Genomic DNA, 21,720 nt, shown 5'->3' with positions numbered 1-21,720 from the left:
TATAGAAGCAGCCCAAAATTTTGTCCATCTCCAAAGTTCTCCTACCTCTCTTCAGTTATGTATATAGCGGAATAAGTTTCTCATCACTACCAATATCCTTTTCTCCTTCCCATAAAACTCTTTAGGATGTGGCAGAGAAGGGGCTTTCCTTTCAATTGGGTAGATCTCTGTGAAGTCTGAGAACATACAGACTTTCAGACTTAAGGCCAGAAAGGACTGTCATAATCATCTGACCTCCTGCATGTCACACCACAGAACCTCACCCATCCACTTCTGCTATAAACCCATCACTTTTGGCTGAGTTATTGATGTCCTCAACTGTTGATTTAAAGACTTTAAGTTACAGCAAATTCACTATTTACGCTAGTTAAGACCATGCCAAACGCTGCAGAGGAAGGTAAACGCCCTCCCGACCCCCACCAGGGTCTCTGCCAATCTGACCTGGGGGAAAATTCCTTCCCAACCCCAAGTATGTCTACTATCTCAGAAAAGGAAAGGAAAGGAAGCATTTTGCATGGTGTAGGGCTTTCTTGAGTGTTACTGTCTATGCAGTCCTATTTTCAAGACAAGGTGTGTAGTTCCAGAGTGACACTAAATTTAAAAAGGGACCAGGCACAATAGGAAGAAGAAAATCTGGTAAGTTCTGCCACCAGGCCAGGTGCATCAAGTGATAGACACCCTCTGAAAATACAGTTCACTTATCCCTACTCAAGAGGCCTTCTCTATTTTCTGCAGTTCTATCATTAGCAAAGAATTCCTTTGCACAACGGATTTAGTGCATACTTGTGGTATTGGAAAATTTGCTAGATTTGCTCAACAATTAGATGGATTTCAGCAAAGGAATGAAGCCAATTTTGGGTCAAGGTAAGAGAGGAGTTATTTCACTGCTTGTTTTCCAAACCTGAAATAAGTTAGGGCGTGAGATTTGGACTAAGCTTCTGACAAGTTCTCAGTTTTATGTAATCTGAATTGGTTGGCCCATCCTTAAATGAGATAGAATGAGTAGTAAAACTGCTGTTAAGTAGATCAGTACATGAGGATCTATGTTACATAAGTTTTATTTCCGTTATGTTTTGGCTATTGTACCGTTATTCTGTAGGGTAATTCCCACTGATGTGTAAGTCAGAGTGATGGGTCCTGTCAATTGACTTTTTACTATAATTATTTGTATGATGCATTGGACCCCCAGTTATGAACCAGGACCCTCAGAGTGTTAGACTGGCAGGCAATCAGATCAGTATCACTTCAAACAATTTAAAAAGGTCTTATTTTTATTATTTATCGCTCCGTAGAGGTGCATGGTGCTTCATATAACAAATAAAAGATAGATTCCCTGCCCACGAAGAGCGTACAATCTAGGCAAATACAAGAAAAACAGGAGGAAGAGATAGAGGCAGGGAACAGGAAGTAAAATAAAAAGGGCAATAAGATTACAGTCACATGAAAGGCTAGTGTATGTGCCCTTGGAGGTTACAAACAAGGGAGATGAGGTGTTCTGAGTAACATTGGTTTAACTGGAGCTACGGATTATAGGACAGCTTGAAGATATGGGTTTTGGGAAGAGATTTAAAAGGCGGAAAAGAAAGAGCTTAGTGGACACATCAGAAAGGTGTAGGGGACAGCATGAAGGAAGTAGGAAGAGGACACCAAGGAATTCATGCCCGAGAACAAAGTAGATGACCATTGTGGACATTTCTGGACTCAAAAATATGAATCTATGACACAAGGCAAATTGTACCTATAAACCTGAAGGCAGGCTTGAAGACAGAAATGCTAGTGTCATACTTTGGCCTCTATGTTTCGGTCATTGTACATTTAGCCGAATAAATTTACCATTTTTGGAGATTCTGGATGAAATCTTGGTCACATTGAAGTCAATGGGAATTTTGTCACTGATTTCAGTGTAGCAAGGATTTAACCCACTATATTTTGTGATGGGTCTCCTTTATCTGGGGATAAGGTGAAGTGGTCATGAGCTGCTCCATGATTGGCACATTTTTACCAGACTTAAGCATTATTCTGCAGAAATGATCCATATGGCATATGCCTCCTGTCTCTCTCGTTCTGTGCTATTATCTGGTTTGATACCTCTTTATTTTGTAAAATATCATGGCATTTTTCCCATTTCAAATTTATTTATTTAGTTAGTTAGTTTCTTCCATTCTCCATCATGTCCTTCACATTCTGTCATATTATCCAGTCAACTTATTATTATTTTTTAAAAATCATTGAATGATGCTTCTTTGGAAGAAGTGAAAGGTGAACCTGAGAAGGGCAGGTTCTGATAAGTCCCCAGAAATTCAGGTGCAAACTTGAAGATTCGCCACTCCTGCATTAAGCTCTTCAGTTAAAAAATTGGGCTGGAAACCTCACAAGAATAAAATCTCTCACAAAACTGCCGGCACTTCCTGGTTTCTTCCAGCCTGGGAATATTACAAGAGCAGTGTCTCTTGCACTAGTCAGAGTGGTAGCCATGTTAGTCTGTATCAGCAAAAAGAACAAGGAGTACTTGTGGCATCCTCTAAATCTAAGAGACTTGTTAGTCTTTAAGGTGCCACAAGTACTCCTCGCTCTTCTTGCAGTAGTGTATCTTGGTATAATGAGCCAGATTGATGTAAATCAGCTTATCTCTAATGATTTCAGCTGAGGCCCAGGATTTCTACTTCCAGTCCTGCCCAAAACTAGATTCCTCATAAACACGAAGAGTTAAATATACTTTGTCATTTCTTTTTGTATCTAAATAGTTGCCTGTGCCCAACTAAAGGTTCTAAAGAAATGTGCTAAGAGGCAAATCTGAAGATTTCACATTTGGATCCTGGGAATCCTTAAAGATTGCAGACCTGTACATTAATTAAAGTTTAAAGAAAGGGAATGTCACCTGAAGAATTCATTTCTTATTTTTTTTTAATCATCCAGGTAGATCCTCATAGCTGAATTATAGCTGCTTTAAAACTCTTCTCTGGACTAACAATCAAGATCAGCCAGAGAAAAAGCAACCATCCCTTTCTGAGAAATCAATGGACATATTGATGTCTTGTATAAAAACCCCCACATAAAACAGCTGAACTGAGTAAAGTCTGACTGCATCTGCAAGAGCCAGATGCCCACTTAGCGTAAACAGGTGTAGCTCCATTGATTTTAACAGAGCTACAGAGCTATCACAACTTACACCAGCTGAGGATCTGGCCCTTGCCATTAGAAATGGTGTTTTCCCTCTCAGGATAAGGAACTGCATCCATAGTATTGATGGGAAAATGATCCATTGAGCTTTTGGGGATGTATAGCAATGCATGACATTTTCTGCTGCTTTGGGGACTACTGTGTGTGTTAGTCATTTTTTTATTTAAATTCTTTGATTCTCTAAAAACAAAAATCATTACCAGCTCACATCAATAAACATAAATGGGTGAGAGTATACATTCAAATTATGCCATTATCCCAGTGAGTCTGTTGAGCCATCCATTCTGGTCTTGATATTCAAATCTCCAATTACCAGTTATTTTGTATGCTTCTCTTGCCATGGAAGGCTGCATGTTCTCACTGAGATGCAAATTAATCCATATTGTTTTCAGTTTTAATATTCCCCATTCCTTAGGGGTTTTTGTCCCAAATGATATATATGGGGCATTTTCCTGCCTTTTCAGACTTACTGTGGCTCACATTAATGATAATGAGAATTACCCATGTGGATCAAGGGGAGAATGAAACTCCTGCTTATTTCAACATCCTTAAATGGAGAAAAAAAGGTTAGTCTGAATATAATACAACATTATGCTTTATGACTTTACAAATTTTATTGTAAATCATCAGTCAATGCAATAGCCAATATTTTACCATTCCAAACCATCATAATTAGGAGTTTCCATTGTCCTGTATGACAGTTACTTTTTTTTCCTTTTTATTTAAAAATTGAACTTGTTTAAATGTGCATTATTTAACTATATATATTTTTTCAGAACCTTTGCTGAAGGTGTTTTTATTTTATTTTATGTTTTGTTTATTTTGACAAAAATAACCTGTTCTTTATACCACATCAATGGGATGAAACTCTCACAAGCAGAGATTTTATTTTCCTGATGCCTAGTCATGATGAAAATGGCCAGCTCAATGCATATGAAAATTTATGGGAATTGGATAGTATACCCAAAATCCCAAATAGCATATTATAACCCCTGCAATGTTGGTGATCTATATTATACTTTTGTACTGGAAAAGTGAAACGTTATAGAATAATTCTTTTGGATGATAACATAAAATTGTGCCTTGCGTAAACAACTATTCACTTTCCTCACCGATGACCGATTTCTTATTCCTTTAGTTCTAGAACTCTGTTTGTTATAGATTAAATAAATAAATAAATAAAATAGCCAAAGAAAATGTTTTTTCCTGAACTAAAAAACCAAACATCTTTATAAACTTTGGTAGTAGGCATAACGTTCCTAGAATTATACGTTTTGCTGCATTTTCAGGATACAAATTTACAGGGTGCAAGATTTAACGTCAGTGGGGCAGTTTTTTTCAAAATGTTATGTCCTGAAACCCACTACAAGCAGGATGGGTAAATTAGGTTTGTACCAACTAAGGGCCTAACCCTGCAATAGGTGTCCGTAACGGGAGATGTACAGCAGTCCCAAAGAAGTCACTGGCTTATGCTCAGCAGCAAGTGTTTGTAGGATTGGGCCCTAAACTGAGATTGCTATAAGTAGCAGAACTGACACAAAGTACTGTACATACATTGCTCAAATCACACAGCAAAAAAACAAAACAACTAAAACTGACAATTTTAATGCTTTTTTTTTTAATTTTGTGCATTGGATTCAAACAGCAAACTGTGTGCACTTCAACTGTTATCACAATGTGGCCAAGAGTTTTGTGTCTTTTACCATTTACACACAATCGTTCATTACAGTAGGTTATCAGCCTAGTGGAAACCAGGAGTGTAGCATGGTAAGCAGTGCTGGTAGTGCACTTAGCTTTATTATCTAACTTGAAAATATTTCTCTTCTAAGATTCCTTTTTCTTGATAAAAATAGTTTTCACCAAACGTTGGTGATGCACACGCACTACCATTCATGCTTGGCATCACACCCCCGACCAGAACGCATGTTCTTATTTTGTTGATAAAAAGTATTACAAAAATTTCCATACAAAAACTATTTTCATAGAAATCTTGCATTTCCACAAATAAACCTGAACATTTTTTTGAAAAAAACTGCTCAAGAATTTTGTTCATTTAACACTGTGACCGTATTGATAAATGCAGTCCTCTTTAAAGTTCTCCACATTCACTTCTTTTAGGTGACCAATCCCCTTTTCACTATTAGCGAGAATTGCACAGGCTCCATTGAGTTCAATGAGTAGCAGGATCAAGGGTTTCACAACTCTTTTTGGCTAAAATACAGGCTTTCTATGTGCCAAATACACTTTATTTTTCTCTTTTACAATTAAAGAACAAAGTAATTGCTTACAGCTAAAGATTGTAAGATACATTTCTTTGTCAATTTTATGTCATCAAAAATTGGGTCAACTTTATGGTTTTCACACATCAAAATTCCAGCCCAAGTAAATTAAAAGGAAATTATTACTGCCTTTTTTACTGACATTTTTTTATTTTGATCATTGACACAGACACAGTCCAAAAGCAGGTTAGCATCCCCATTTTTATCCTATTCATGAGATTCAGATTTCCTTTGCTTTAAAACTCCTCCCATCCAGTAAGCTCATATTGCCTCTGCAGCTGGCAGTTACAGTTTGTAGATATCGGCCAGCAAATAGTAACTCTTCTATGCTTGAAAGTTCTCAAGAACATACTCTGTTTTGAGACATTACTGTTTGAAGACTCCTTCGGTGGTTAGTTACTATGTCAGACGTTTATTCTCCACCACCTGGCAACAGTTGAACTTCAAAAGGAACCTGCAATTTCTCACTAAGACTGCATTTGAAATCAGCCACAAAACTCACATGAAACATTCATTCATTCATAATGGTGGAACCCATGACAAACAGTGTAACCCCTGCATAACTTGGTTGATCCATGACGCTTGTGATTCGAGTCTGGCCATTGCAACTGCTTAGATCATTGAGTCTCTAGTTCATAGACACAGCGGCATGAGGTAACTCATTTTATTTTGCACAGGTTGCATATTTCCACAGGAAACATTCTCGCAAAGTTGTTTGAAAAAAAAAAAGACGACAGTTTGTGCTTGGGGTATTTGGCCTCCCAGCTCTATGCCATGGTTTCTTTACCTGGCAACCTTCTGTCATTAAACGTGTGCATGTTGATAACTTCTTCTGTTTTCACAATAACAGGGGCCTGTGGTTTGTGTTTTAACCGACGTTGACACTTCAGAGACATCCTCAGCTCCTCTACCATGGCACTACAGAAGGACCTCTATAGGGGGAAATTTAAGGATGAGGAGAAGAAGAAGAAGGAAGAAAGAAAAAAAAAAACAGTTGTAAGAAAATAAAGTTGCAATGTCTAGAAGCAGATTCACTCTTTTGGAACAGCCTTGTCAGTTTGCCATGTTTCAGCCTGCAGATCATAACAAATTGCTGTCTTTTAAATATGCATCACATAATAATTAAAATGACTTATCAAGCTGTGATGGCTCATTGAAAATTTCACCTTGTCTCTACAATTATTTATCTGCCAACTAGTGTCTCGTGATGCACATTATATGTAAAGAGATTTCAGACAGATGCTCTGTTAGCATAGTTTAGCCTTACAGGTTAAAGTTTCAATGTACATGTTCACTAAATACTCTGCAAATCTCCCTGCTTTATATTTTCAAAATAATGTATTTCAGTCCTATAAAATCTGAGTTGCTGCTTTTCAGAAACTTATAAATGTTTTGTGTAAAGTTAGCTTAAATTAACTTTAAATTAAATTTAAATAAGGCAGAACTTGAGGTCAACAGTCATGTCTGAAGTTAAATGGAAAACAAATACCCAATATCTTATTTTGCATCTCTTTAGCTTCAAATCTGCAATAGTCAGAAGAGCTGTTGTTCACAGAAGAATATTGTTCAGAGAAGAGGATTTGCAAGTAAAATAGTAGATTTAGTTTGAAACTGAGGTGCATAAACTCCTGAGAACAACCTGTTAGGTAGACGTTTACTGCATGTTCCCCATATGGGCTGGATCGTCAGAACCTTACTTATCTGTACAAAGAAGTAAGGCAACATAAGGCCCTCCTTACACACTTGCTCAGCAGCGTTCAGACTTTGATCACAGCTGCTTGACCAATACTGCATTATGTGCAGGGAGGAAAGTGAAGATGGGAGGACCTTGGGTCTGAACTCTTCTCCTTCCCCACCCCTGCCACACTCTCAAGATCCAATAGTTCAGTCACATTGTGGGGAGTAAACTGTCCCATGAAGATGGGTGAAGTAACTTACTCCTCCTGAGAGCAAGGGGCCAGTGTGAGAGAAATTATGACTCTCTGAGCTCAGCAACATACTGCCCCTCATTCAAGACAGATTGTCAAATTACAATCTAGCCCTTTGTGGAGGTCATGCGAGGTCACGTGAAACCCAGGTGGGACAAACCCTCCTAAAACAGATTCTTGAATTGCGTTAAGCAACTCCTAACCAGTATCTACTTTTATGTGATTTGTGATAGGTCAGCAGTGAATATTCACCTTGTTCACTTTTTCCTAGCCTCAGGGTTCTTGTTTGATTTGTAAATAACTCACTCTACATGAGTTCACAAGTTCTAAATGAAGCCTTACAATTCCTTTGAAATTTGGTTATTACTGCTGACTCTCAGTGCAGCAAGAGGGAAGTGTGCAGAACAGACCTAGATTAGAAATGGTCCAAGCAGAGATGGGCTGAGCTGTGTCCTTGGCTTTTGTTTTATTCCAGTGCCATAACAAGCTCATCAGAATAAAAAAATATATATTAACAAGTGAGCACAAATGAAAATATCTTTTCAAAATAAACCCAGGCCACGAAGTGGTAATAATTCAAGGAGCAATGATACGCTCCAACTTAAGCATATGTCTACTGTAAGGTTTACTTTTTCCTATTAAGAACAATTTTCTCCAAAAAATAGTGGTTGGTAGTACCCATGCACTACAATGTATTCTTGGGATTACACTTGTGACAGGAATCCTTGCTCTTATCTTCTGGATACAATTTATTACTACAGTATTTTATGCACATGTTTTGTAAATTAGTGAATTTAGTGCTTGAGAAAGATATAAAGCCTTGGATACAAAAGGGGGATTTTCAATGGGAAACAGGGAGTTAGACGTCCAATTCCCAATGAAAGTCTAGAAAAGGTGGGCATTTAACTCCCACTTGTGCCTTGGAAAATCTACCCCAAAGCCCTCTCTTTATTCAAGAAAAAAGTAGTAACAGTGCAGTCTGACTCATCTGTCCCACCACCATGTTCCAGCCTTGTCCACGGAAGGAACATGTCCAAGGAAAATTCATGCTTCAGTTTAAGAGCTCACCTAAAATTTTCAAAATGGACCTAAGTGACTTAAGAGCCAAGTTCCTATTTTCAAAAGTGACTTAGGCAATTAGGAGCCTAAGTCTTATTGAAAGCCAATGGCATATAGTCTCTGAAGTGTTTAAATCACTTCTGAAAATAAGTATTAGTCTCCTACATCACTTTTGAAAATTTTATTGCTTAGTTTCTCTGGTAAGATGCTGAACAAGAGCTCTGAAAAGATTGGGGCTTTTACGGAATAGACTTCTGTCCCTCTACAGCTGGATTGAAACCACGAACTCACTGAGCATAGGTTACTAAAAATTTGGCAGAAAGTACCAACATTCAGTCACTATCACTGAATAGGATTCCAAAGCTGGCCAAGAGGTGAAAAGATGAACATTCTCATTGCCAATATCGTGGCACATCGCATTCTGAAAACAATATGAATTGGTGTTACAATGTCTTTGTTTTTGTCTTTTGCAAAAAGCAGCTAGGGTGTACTGGTGAAGTTGAACCTATGTTCTTAGAAATATTACATTTCTATTAGGGCTGTCAAGTGATTAAAAAAATTGATTGTGATTAATCATACTGTTAAGCAATAGAATACCAATTATTTAAATATTTTGGATGTTTTCTACATTTTCAAATATATTGATTTCAATTACAACACAGAATACAAAGTGTACAGTGTTCCCTTTATATTTATTTTTGATTAAAAGTATTTGCACTGTAAAAATGAAAAGTAGTATTTTTCAATTCACCTAATACAAGTACTGTAGTGCAATCTCTTTATCTTGAAAGTTGAATTTACAAATGTAAAATTATGTACCAAAAACCCTGCATTCAAAATAAAACAATGTAAAACTTTAGAGCCTGCAAGTCCACTCACTCCTACTTCTTGTTCAGCCAATCACTCAGACAAATCACTCAGCTGCCCGCTTCTTCTCACCTGAAAGTGAAAACAGGCGTTCTCATGATACTGTTGTAGCCGGCGTCGCAAGATATTTACGTGCCAAATGCTAAAGATTCATATGTCCCTTCATGCTTCAACCACCATTCCAGGGGACAAGTGTCCATGCTGATGAGGGATTCTGCTCGATAACAATCCAAAGGAGTGTGGACCGACGCATGTTCATTTTCATCATCTGAGACAGATGCCACCAGCAGAAGGTTGATTTTCTTTTTTGGTGGTTTGGGTTCTGTAGTTTCCACATTGGAGCGTTGCTTTTTTAAGACTTCTGAAAGCATGTTTACATCTCGTTCCTCTTAGATTTTGGAAGGCACTTCAGATTCTTAAACCTTGGGTCAAGTGCTGTAGCTAGCTTTAGAAGTCTCACATTGGTAACTTCTTTGCATTTTGTCAACTCTGCAGTGAAAGTGTTCTTAAAATGAACATGTGCTGGGTCATCATCCGAGACTGCTACTACACAAAATATATGGCAGAATGAAGGTAAAACAGAGCAGGGGACATACAATTCTCCCCCAAGGAGTTCAATCACAAATGTAATTAACACATTATTTTTTAATGAGCGTCATCAGCATGGAAGATTGTCCTCTGGAATGGTGGCCGAAGCATGAAGGGGTAAACGAATGTTTAGCATATCTGGCACATAAATACCTTGCAATGCAGACTACAAAAGTGCCATGAAAATGCATGTTCTCACTTTCTGGTGCCATTGTAAATAAGAGGAGGGCAGCATTATCTCCTGTAAATGAAAATAAATGTGTTTGTCTTAGCAATTGGCTGAACAAGAAGTAGAACTGAGTGTATTTGTAGGCTCTGCAGTTTTGCATTGTTTTGTTTTTGAGGGCAGTTATGTAACCAAAAAAAAAATCTATATTTGTAAGTTGCACTTTCATAACAAAGAGATTGCACTACGGTACCTGTATGAGGTAAATTGAAAACTACTTTCCTTTGTTTATCTTTTTTACAGTGCAAATGATTGTAATCAAAAATAATATATACTTTGATTTCAATTACAACATAGAATACAATATATATTAAAATGTAGAAAAACATCCAAAATATTTACTAAATTTCAATTGGTATTCTATTATTTAACAGTGTGATTAAAATGGCAATGAATTGTAATTACTCTTTTTTTAGTTAATCGCGTGAGTTAACTGTGATTAATCGACAGCCCTAATTTCTACAATTGAATGTTTCCATCTGAAATGCTTTTAAAATATTGTTTGAGATGGCAATGATATATGTTGACCTCTCCCATTCCTACAACTAACCTCCTCATCCTGTTTCTTAATATACCGTGCTGTAAACCTCTAATATCTGTTGTCACACATACTTAGTGTACCAAATACTCACCAAAACCCAGATCTCAAGAAAAAGGGCCAACACATAAGACTCTAGGGCTTACTCCTAAATCTCAATATTTGTTAAAATGAGCTCCATAAAATGAAGATCATTTTAAAGTCTGACAGTTTTATGATGCAGATAATAAATTGGTCATGTCAATAATTACATTTAATCTAAGAGAATACATAGTATATACAAGTTTCTCCTGCCCTGAACTTTCAAATTAGTTTGTCTAAGTTCATGCAAACTTATTCCCATATGTTGTACTTAAAAGAGTTAAACATTATATTCACTGAAACGTAGAGCATTAACTTAACTTTTTTATGACAACTATATATTAAACATATTATGTGCCTGAAAATAATAAGAAGTTGCACTCCCAGAAAGTACTCTTTTTGTGACCAATCATTAAGAGAAACAGACACATTCTTCTTGTAAATTTAATTCTCTGCTAAAAGCATCTTTATAATTGATTCTCCACTTCAGGCTATATAAAAGTTCACAACTTGCACCTTTGATTTTCTTTGGTTGCAAAGTGGGTTCGAGGAAAAGAGGAAGAGGGCATTTTCCTATGTTGTGCAAAGTAACGTGCAGAACGTTTTACAAAGGATTACTCTCTGTTTGGCATTTCTTTAATTAAAAATTCTACCCTGATCCCTCTTAACTCCCACCAACTCATATTTTTCTGCCTACAGAAAATTCATGTTGTTGTTTTTTTTTTTTCAAAGAACTGTACATTGTTAGGTTACACCTTTGGGAGCAGTAACACATGGAGTAAGAAAGAAGCTATACACTGCTTTTTGTAATTGGTAGATTACACTATTTTCTGAGAGGATTTTAGAAGACGTAATCAAATGTTTTTCCCAATTTCAAATGTTTTTTCAAATTATATTATTGTTAGAAAATCTCCAAAGTTTGGCAAGATTGCAAGATGTATTTTAGAAATGCTTCTCCAGCTTGAAGATGAGCTCTTTGAATACATCCTGAACAATTTTTCAAAGATAATAACCTTTTGCCCCTTACTTACCTTCTGGACCTCAGGCATGTTACAAAAACATCCACAATTATTGAATTTTGGCTACCTCTAAGCCGTCTTGCTAAATGTAACCATAAGTAAATGTTGCCTGAAAGTCATTTTAGAGAGAATCAGATAGCAGATGATTTGAAAAAAAGTTTAAAATTCTACACACATTCTCAGAGTTAAATGTAGTTACTATAGCAAAATTAATAATCAATATATAACATTGGGTGTGAAAGTACTGCATTTATAGTCAGAAGGTTAAAGTGTTCAAAATAAAGTTTTAATCAGCATTAGCGTTGTATGTCCTTCAGCCTCTGACACAAAGGGACTTTGCCAGAGCTCAGCTCCTTATGAAGTGTAAAGAATTAAGCTGTATCTACTTCACCCCATGTCACAGCTGCCAGCTCATATGGTTTCAGTATAATCATTTCTTACCATTGTTTACAATCTATGCAGACAGTTTGTGTCCATTCTGGAGCCTGAAATAATGTGGGTTTGCATACCCACAAGCATGAATACCAATGTTGGACAGTTTTTAATACAGTTTTCTTATATTGCTATATATCACGTGTAGAGGAAAAGAAATTAGAAACCACATTAATACTCCTCAGACCCAACATTATGAATCACTATAAATTTTGCTTCTAATGACTGTAAAAAGAGCAATAATTATTGCACCCATAAATATCAAAGCATGAGAGCACGAAGTCAATGCAGAAAATATATGCTTTAGATCAAGAAAAACAAATGGAAATAATGAACAAACCACCAGTACAAACATTGCCTGGAAACAAAATATTATGAAAAAAAGACAGAAATGGTATAGCTGTGTCTCAAATTCTGAATTAAACCAGCATTATTCTTTTTCTATTATTATTAAAGAAAAAGACTCAATGATTTGCTCTTTTATAAATCTGTCTCCTTTCTTCTTTGATGGAGTTAGTGTAAAATTGACTGTCGAAATCCAGTATGAAATGACAAGATTTACTCAGAAGTTCATTACCTCCAGCCTTGCATGTCAGATATTATTTGAAGCCTTGTTAAAATTTCTTAAAGCAGTAATGGCAGTAATCCTGCAGCTTATATCAGATGTTATGGGTCAATGTTCTAACATCTACTAGGACATATCAATCAAACTGGTTTTCATCTTGTAGAAGTTGGCTGAGAGTGGATTCATAGCCCTGCCCTGAGCCTCCTTTCTAATCAGTTTCTGCTTCCATATGCCACTTCCCCAAGGATTTTGAATGATGTATAGTGAGGACCTGTCATTCCAGTCTCTTATATGCAAAGACAAACACAAATCCTAGAAAAAATGTTTCCACAGGACAGATGCAATTACAGACATTGCAGCAACTAATGGAATATAAGAAACGAACTTATGAGGATGGGGTAGAAAGAGGGAAAATAAATTGCACTTTGAACCATTTCACTTTCAATTTATATTTAAAAACATATCTGCACCAATCATATTTTTAGAATATTTTAGAAACCAATATACATTTGGACAAGAAGAGTTGACTTAAGGTCATATGTTCTCTAAAAATCGTGCATTAAAAATGGCATATTGTTATACAGAATTTTCCACTGTATACATTCTTGGTCCAGTGCAAGTGTAGCGTTCAAGTATTCTGCAAGCTAAGTATGAGAGCAATTAACTGCAGTATTCACAAATACACTTTCTATTTAAGGATAGCCAGCTCTTTTGCCAGATCATGGATCAGGATCTGAATTAAGTAGTTAGTTAGGATTTCAAATCAAAATCAGTGGGAGGTTTGAGCAGAGACTGAAAACAAAACAAGGCAAATGTAAAACGATCTGAGTCCATACGTTTCTTGTGGTGGTTGAGAAAGCTTTTCCTTCACCATAGTATTCATGAAGTCCTGACCAGTAGAATTATTCCAAGTGATAGACAGCTTGGTGGAGCTGGGGGAGGCGTCACTTTGAAACAGAGTTGAATGTTGATTGTGATAAAGAACTTTCTATCTATCTTGTGGAGAAAATCAATCAGAATCTGACTTGATTTCCCCCTCCCATAGTAACAAAACTATGCTGGGGATGACTAATACAACATCTTCTCTGCCTACAAGTTTCAACGAGTTGCGCTCACTGAGATTCTAGAGGTGCTGGATGAGTTTAGGCCCATGACCTACAAGATGATCCTTTTTCACTCATTACTGGTAAAATCAAGCAGAGCAATAGACCACTCTATTATAGATAGTTATTGTGTCCTAATGGGAGGGCAAGGTGCAACTTCCCTCAAATCGACAGAGTTTATGGTCATGTTCAATGAACTATTGCTTGATGACAACAATCTAGGCAGCTACTCTCCAGTCTCTAACCTTCCTTTTCTGGCATTGGTAAGTGTGAAACTTGCGGTGAAGTCTTCCGACTTCTTGGACCCCATTCAATCTGGTTTCCAACCTGTGTACGGCATGGAGACTGCATTAGTTCCCCTGGTTGATATCATCCTCCTAGCGATGCACAAACGTTTCTCATTGATGATTGCGTTTAGATCTATCAGCAGACTTTGATAGCACTGACCATGAGGTTTGCTAACTCACCTGTGGACCTAAGTTGGGGTGGATGGGATTGTACTTGTGTGGTTCCATTCTTCCTTCTCAGAGAGATCCCAGAGGATGGTACAGGGCAATTGATCATCAGCCCCGAGGGTTCTCTCTCATGCGGAAGTCCACAAGGTTTCATTCTGTCATCCTTCCTCTCAACATGTATGTGAGGCCACTGGGGGGAGATAATGAGACAATTTGGGCTGCAATGCCATCAACCTTAGATGACATACAGCCCTACATCTCTGTTTTGTCAAACCAGGATGGTGCAGGCTTTTGCACTTCCAGTGTCTGGCTGAAATAGGGGTGTGATTGAAGTTCAATCCAGAGAAGATAGCTGTTATAGTGGAAAAATAAAGGGAAGCATTTAGAAGATTGCCCTCATTATTGTAGGTTCTGTTCAACCTTGACAGTGAGATTTGCAGTCTCAGGGTTCTTCCAGTTTCCTGAGTGATCCTGTGTTTCCAGTGGCCAGGATTGTCATTTCTCTTTTGTGCTTGGGTAGATAGTGACAACAGTTTCTACCTGATGCAGACCTTGTCACAGTTATCCAGATCTTTGTGTCCTCCAGTCTGGATTATTGCAATCCATTCTATATGGGACTACTACTGTGGACAAGTCAGAAACTAAAGTAAGTGCAGAATGCTGCTGAATGCTTATTAGATGATCTTAGCAATATTGGAGCATATTACAGCAGGTCAGGCACAGAGCTGATGCTAAGCAGATATATAACAAAAAACACAGAACTGGCTGTATGCTTCAATGTGCAATTCAAAGTATTATTTTAATTTAGAGGTGCTATATGGCTATGGTTCTTGCTACATAAGAGCTTCCCTGTCTTCCTACAGGGCCTGATCCTAGCTGTACTGAAGTCAGGCAGCTAGCTGAGATCTTTTGCAATCAGCTCTTAGATTTGAAAGTCTGGTCACTCAGGGTTTATCATTCTTGATCATGGTTCTGAATTCAGCTTGTCCAATGGAGCTCAGGTTTCTTGTCCCTCAGGGTACAGTGTAAGGGAATAATTGCAAGAAGTGTACTGAGACTTCTTTTGGGGCAGGCTGTACATGCAACAGCTTATGTTCAAAAATATTCACCATGTACTTGCATACAGTGTAAATCTCAAAACAAATAAACAAAAATAATTATACAACATAGAGCCTTTTGGAAACGGTGACTAGTCACATTTTATGAAGTTATGTCTAAATATCTTTATGCATATTTGTGAATGCTGAGTTAAAATTATCAGCAAAATATTGACTGTAAAATATTTAATACATTTTAGGGGTGAAGGAGGTTATATTGCACTTTTCATAAAAAAATATGGCATGGCCTTGAATCCTACTGAGTAGAGTGTTAGTACTAATCTCATATACATTGTTTCCACTGTGTTAGCAAAACTGACAAATGATAAATGATACACTCTCAGATTGTGCTAGCTAATACAACATGAAAATGCATTTCCTGTTGCAGGGACCAGAGATGTCTTAACTCCAACTCCAATCAGTTGAGGGTGCTAACACTCTGCTGGAGTGAGTTCACAGACCCACAATAAACTAACAGATATCCTAATTTTGATCTGGGGTTGACCTGAACTCAATTGTGAGACATCCCAATATTCTGACCGTTTGTATTACCCTTACATTTAATGTAAATAACTGCAAACACAAACATTTATAAAATGAGGATATTTTTAGACAGGACGTACTTGATGTAACATCAAAAGAGAAACAATGAGTATTAGGAGGACTTGCATTTTTGGAAATATAGTAACATTTTATTCTCTTGAGAACAAATGAAACATTTTTAAGAAGAGCCAAGAATTACATTTTTTATAGTTTCTATCTTCCCTTGGTAAGAGGAAAGCTGGTATGAAAAAGGGAACAGACAAAGATAATTTTTAAACGCAACATTAAATTTATCTGTGTAGAAAGCATCAAAAATGTTCATAAATCAAAACTGGAATTTAGGACCAGATCCTGCAATGAGCACACAGATAGGCAGAACCTCTGGACCACTGAAGTCACATTCATATGTATGGGCTTGCAGGATCAGGACCGTACTGTGAAATAATTCTCAAGGAGGCCATAATCAACTAGACAATTTAAAATGTGTTTCTCTATTCTCTTGTTTATACTTCTCAATGAATTCAAATTAAAAGCAAAATACCTCTGTGTCATTGTTCATTGTCATTGTTAAACTGCAATCAAAAGTCAAAATAGAGATCACGTTTTAAATGTTTTATTGTTTGAAAATTATTTGAAAAATGTCAGGTCAATGAAATAAAAATCTTCATTTCCATTGTTTTGCTCTATTTGTTACACTTTTGGCTTTTCACATCTTTAACAGCATAAGGTTTTCTTTTTACATTTCCTGCCATTTCAAAATATCCCTCCAATATAAGCAGTAAAACAATTTTAAAGAGGGGACTGCATTAGAATTCAGCTCTCACTGTATAGACCAAAAAAAAAAAAAAAAGATACACACAAAACCAGTACAGTCCTTCCTTATGGAGCTCAGGGATTGAGGGATGAGAAGAGCTTCCAATTTTCCATCTGCCTAGCTGCAGAATGCAGATGTACCAAGGTTGGGAAAATGTTCCATTTATGAACAGTCACAGCTGGGAATCTGTTATTCCCAGCCAACTACAAGAACTCTCCGGTTATGCTAATGCAAAATATAATATCATTCAGGGTGCATCATTATTTTGTATTTTTATAAAGTTTATTGGGATACATTTCCTGGATCTCCAGGTTTGATTTACCAACCATCCCTACATTTTTTATTCATCTGCAGCTGACGAACATGCTCTTCAACTTTAAAATCTTTTGAACTTGCAGACCCTGAAAAAAAAAATCACGGTGCTGGGAATTACTTTGGTCTTCATCCAAAAGTTTTATAAAGCCCAGACCATATTATCAAAGCTTTTTAAAAATTAAACTACCAGGATATTTTCTGAACAGTAATAATGTTGATATAATTAATTTCATTCCTCTTTATAATTTTTCAAATAACAGTAAGGAAGAGTTTAATAAAAAAGAATTTGGCCATATCTGAGAAAATGATAGGATGAAGAAAAAGGCCTGGAAGGATAGAAGAAGGATTGTAAAATTTGAAACCAGAAATTGTTGTATCAGTTTCAATTTTCATGGCTTTGAACATAACCATTAAAAAAAAAGGAAAAGCAGATTTCTACATGTTCTGACTTGCATATTTCATGTTCACAACACTTCCATAATAATAACCTTGTTTCTGGAAGGCTGTTCCATTTATGGTACAAATTAGCTACATTATGTACACTCTGTGTTTGACTATCGGTGAAACTAAATGATAGGTGAATGATGACCAGCATTTTTCCAAACCTCATATGAAAGAGGGGCATTCTAAATCCTAGTGTGTGAAATTTATCCTTGTGTAAAAAGCTCTCTTCAAGTAAATTAAATGTTATCTCATGTTAGCAATTAAATTAAAGCCAGAGTTCTTGGACTTTACATCGGAGAAGTGCAAGCAGGGCCTGGAGCTGGTGTTTAAGGCTGCAGCACAGCTGCCTTTCAATCTGTGATCTGAAATAGCAGTTGCGGTCCCTCCATACCATTTACATAGGGCCTGGAGCTGCTGGCTCCATGGCCACTTTCCTAGCACATGCCCACAGTTGCCCTGCTCACTGAACTATGTGTAGCTAGCACGGATAGGAAGTACAATACCTTTCTGCATGTGGCACTATCATAAAATAGTGTTCTGTATGGTCTTGCAGTGGTCTTCTGCTCTAGGATGAATTTCACCTATGGCTTACATTGTGCAGAAGTACCCGGGTGATTTGTCCCCAAAGAGATTAAATGCACAGCTCCCTCATTCAATAGTACCTGATAATTCCCAGTAGGCACTAAAGCTAGGGGAGGATGGTATCAAATGGAAACAATCTCAAAGAATTATATTTTGAAAGGATAATAATGAAACAAATTCAATAAATTATCAAAATAAGAACCATCAATATATTATGTTAAACATTACTGTTTTTGAAGATCAACATTCTCTTTTCTAGCATGACGTTGAAAACTCTTAAGCTTTACAAAAACAACAATATGTAATGAGGCTAAAACTATGACACACTGAAACAATTACATCAACAATAATTACACTGGTAATTGTTTAAAATGGCTTCAGTTTCTTAGATTGCTTACTCACTGTCCTTTAAGTGTCAACATAATGTTACAATCAGGGAGCAGGTCATTTACTTAGAGAAGCAATTATAAAATGCAAATGGTTGAGCATTTATTGTCAAGATTGTCACAGAGAACAAAGGTCTGCTTTACAACATGTCTCCAAGTAGATGACATAATTGTGTGTTTGTATTATAAACAATAAGGAAATGATACCAACGGTTGGCTTTTGAAAAGACTGTAATGAAAGAAGAGAGGTGGACATTTTGACACATAATTTCTATTAAAATTTGGCAATTACATTTCCTTCTAAAAATACAATATGCCATCTTGTGGTTGCTCTAGGGTGACCAGATAGCAAGTGTGAAAAATCAGGATGGGTGTGTAGGGGGATAATAGGGTCCTCTATAAGATAAAACCCCTAATATCCAGATGGTCTCAATAATATTGGGACATCTGAAGGAATGCAGCTTAGAGACCTTGGAAACTCCAGTGTCCACTTATCTTGCTCCATCACTTGGACTGGAATTTTAACCCTCTGCTATAAAGAAAGGAAATAGTATATTGTCACAGATCCAAGGATAGAACTCCCATTGAGGGGAAGTCAGTGGAAGTTTTGCTAGGCTGGGTTTAGTACTTAACCCATAAGATTTCACAGAATAAAGTACAGGCTATCAAGTGAATCAAATATTTGTTCAATTTTTACTTTCGATCAGAATTTAAAATAACTAGTAAAATCACTGTTACTTTTTCTGTGGTTCATGGAAGGCTGTATGTTGCTCTGTCATACACTGTGCAGCTCATTAAAATGGTTGGAATTGTTGAACAGGTTTGCAGAGGTTGTATATGGCAAAGTTCATCTCAACCTGCTTTCTCAGTCTCTGTTACAAACATTTTCAGGGACCACAGACTGCCTCATTCAGTATTCAGAACTCCTTCTTACTTCAGTGGAATCTGCAACTGCAGACTTGTATTTGTCAAAAACATCTGATCTTGATCTTGTCCAATGAAACAAATAGATCAGGTATATAACTGCACAGCTTCCCACTTTTACATTTACCAGTGTGCATTCTGCCCTTGGTAACGTAAGTAGTCATTTTCAGCACAATGGGTTTCTGGTAGTAGAACTGACTCCATGTACTGCTGATTTTCATTTCTTCAGATTTGTATATTCTAGTGAATTCTTAGTGGATTAGGACACTGTTGATCTTTTTCAAACAAATAAATCAAGGCGAGTGCAAATGATTGACAATTTTACTCTGATCATTCTTGTCTTTGCTTTTCAAAATAGTCAATAAAATACAAATTCCTCTGTGCCTGGAGAACACTGTGATGAAATGAATGCAAACGTGTATCTGAAGGTAAGGTCTGACTCTTTCTCAAAAAGACCACCACTAGTTACATGTGTTCCTGGCAAGTTTTTTCATGTATATCAGGTACATGCAAGATCTGAGCCCCTATTCCACTAAATTTAAAAGCATTGGTACAAATAGCACAATGAGAGTTTTGCTTCTGCTTTTTCGAACACAGCTTCATTTTACAGGGATCTATACTGCAACAGGCTTCACACTGCCAGACCCTCTCCCCACGTAGGACCCCACTGAATTTGATGGGCACATGGATCTACCCCTGTACAGCCAGTTGGAAAGTCAAGGCGTAATATTGAAATGTTATTGACTATTTTAGAAAAAAAGCATCTAATCTGAAAAAAGTGCACCTAAATTAAGCATGCAAAATGTGCAGTGGCCTGATTAGTTACCCATGTTGCAGGTGCAATTCCACATATTGCACCTGCTAAAAGGCAGGCATACATTTTATCAACAAATGACCATTTGCTCTTTGGGCTCAAAGACTGAAATCTATTACATTTATTTTGTTTTCTTAGCTACAAACATAGAGCTTGATCCTCTCTGCCCCTGCCCCACATGTGGAGCTACCATTGGCCAAAATGGTTGTTCCAAAAAATGGAGAGCTTGTAGCATCAGTCCCTGAAACACAGACAAGGTCACATTTTCTTCCTGACCTAACCTTCCTGGTGCAGTATCCAAGGATAAGTCATGCTGTTAGCTTCATACCTAATAATAGCATATAAGATGAAATATGCATTCAACCCCTGTAAAGCATTAATCAATTTACATTATAAAATTCTCATCAAAACAGTCCTAGATTAGTAAATGAGGATTTAAATTTTTTTTCAGATCACTTAAACCAAAATATACTGAAGTTCATATTAAGTAAATTTCTTCTAAAGTGGATAAAGACATTGTGATGCACATTAATTATAAAACAAATGGTAAATTTTCAAAAGAAATTTGTTTCTGAGATACAAAACTCCAGAAGTAGGTTGACAGAATTGAATATTCCTATATTCTTATAAATTAGAGCATCAGTGGATTCACTTTTCCTCTCCATAATTAGTTTTGTACAACTTAATAAAATCTACCCATGTCCAAATTTTGTTTAGGAACCTGTGACCTCACACTGCCTTGTTGTTTAGTATCAAAGCTTTCTTTCGCAGTATGTTACTAAAAATTAAGACTTCATACACAAAGAGCTAGGTATATCCATATAAATTCAGAAGTCTCAAAAGATAGGCCTTAGATTTTTCTGAGTGATATTTCAAGTTACAAAAATTCACAGGTAGCATCTGAAAATCAATATCAATACAAATATGCCTTTGGGATTTACTACTGATTTTAATAAAATAAAGTATAAAAATAGGGATGAACAGAGGTCAAAAGCTCCTCAAAAATGTAAAAAAAAAAAGAAAAAAAGAAAAGAGAAACCCGGTAAATATACCACATTTTCTCCCAAGTTTTTAAATGTGAATTAAAAATATGGCATATAAATAAAAGCTATACTCTTTAGTTCAATTTTAGATGTTACATATGTGCATATACATATTTATTATGCAAAGCTGATGATAGCACCCAAGAATTCTGCAAGAAAATAGCAGACCCAGCAACAGTTCAATTATCATACTTGTGCAAATGGTCAGTACAGGACAGGTTAACACTAGCTGTTTCAAAACTGGATGAATTCAAGTTACAGGAGATCAAATTATAATCAGTAGTAAATCCACAAAAAATAATATTGATCTAATAATTTCCAGATGCCACCAAACCAACTTGTCAAGTGTGAACGTCTTCAGGAAAGGACATTTCTATGGAGACATTTCTAGACTTCTGACTTTGAACTGATACACAGTTTTGACTTTTAAAAATCAGA

General features: G+C 36.6%; 1 protein-coding gene across 3 annotated transcripts in view; it reads right to left on the bottom strand.

Moving 5' to 3' along the window:
• Positions 1 to 4,779: 4,779 nt before the first annotated feature.
• Positions 4,780 to 21,720, bottom strand: part of GRIK2 (glutamate ionotropic receptor kainate type subunit 2) — a 611,732-nt gene continuing 594,791 nt past the window's right edge. Inside the window, exons 17-18 of one of the 3 annotated variants that reach the window (XM_048844922.2) lie at positions 14,333 to 14,510; positions 6,248 to 6,391 (exon numbers count right to left, since the gene is read on the bottom strand). In XM_048844922.2, the coding sequence (XP_048700879.1) occupies positions 6,378 to 6,391; positions 14,333 to 14,510 (192 nt within the window). In that variant the 3' untranslated portion in view covers positions 6,248 to 6,377. Of the gene's footprint in view, positions 6,392 to 14,160; positions 14,193 to 14,332; positions 14,511 to 21,720 lie in introns of those variants that run through there. The other 2 variants (XM_075126599.1, XM_048844923.2) reach the window with 2 other exon arrangements.

The sequence above is a fragment of the Caretta caretta genome, chromosome 3 (assembly GCF_965140235.1).
Source record: "Caretta caretta isolate rCarCar2 chromosome 3, rCarCar1.hap1, whole genome shotgun sequence".
In the NCBI taxonomy this organism is placed as follows: domain Eukaryota; kingdom Metazoa; phylum Chordata; order Testudines; family Cheloniidae; genus Caretta; species Caretta caretta.
The sequence above is the reverse complement of the archived record's forward strand: the minus strand, read 5'-3'. Positions and strand labels throughout refer to the sequence as shown.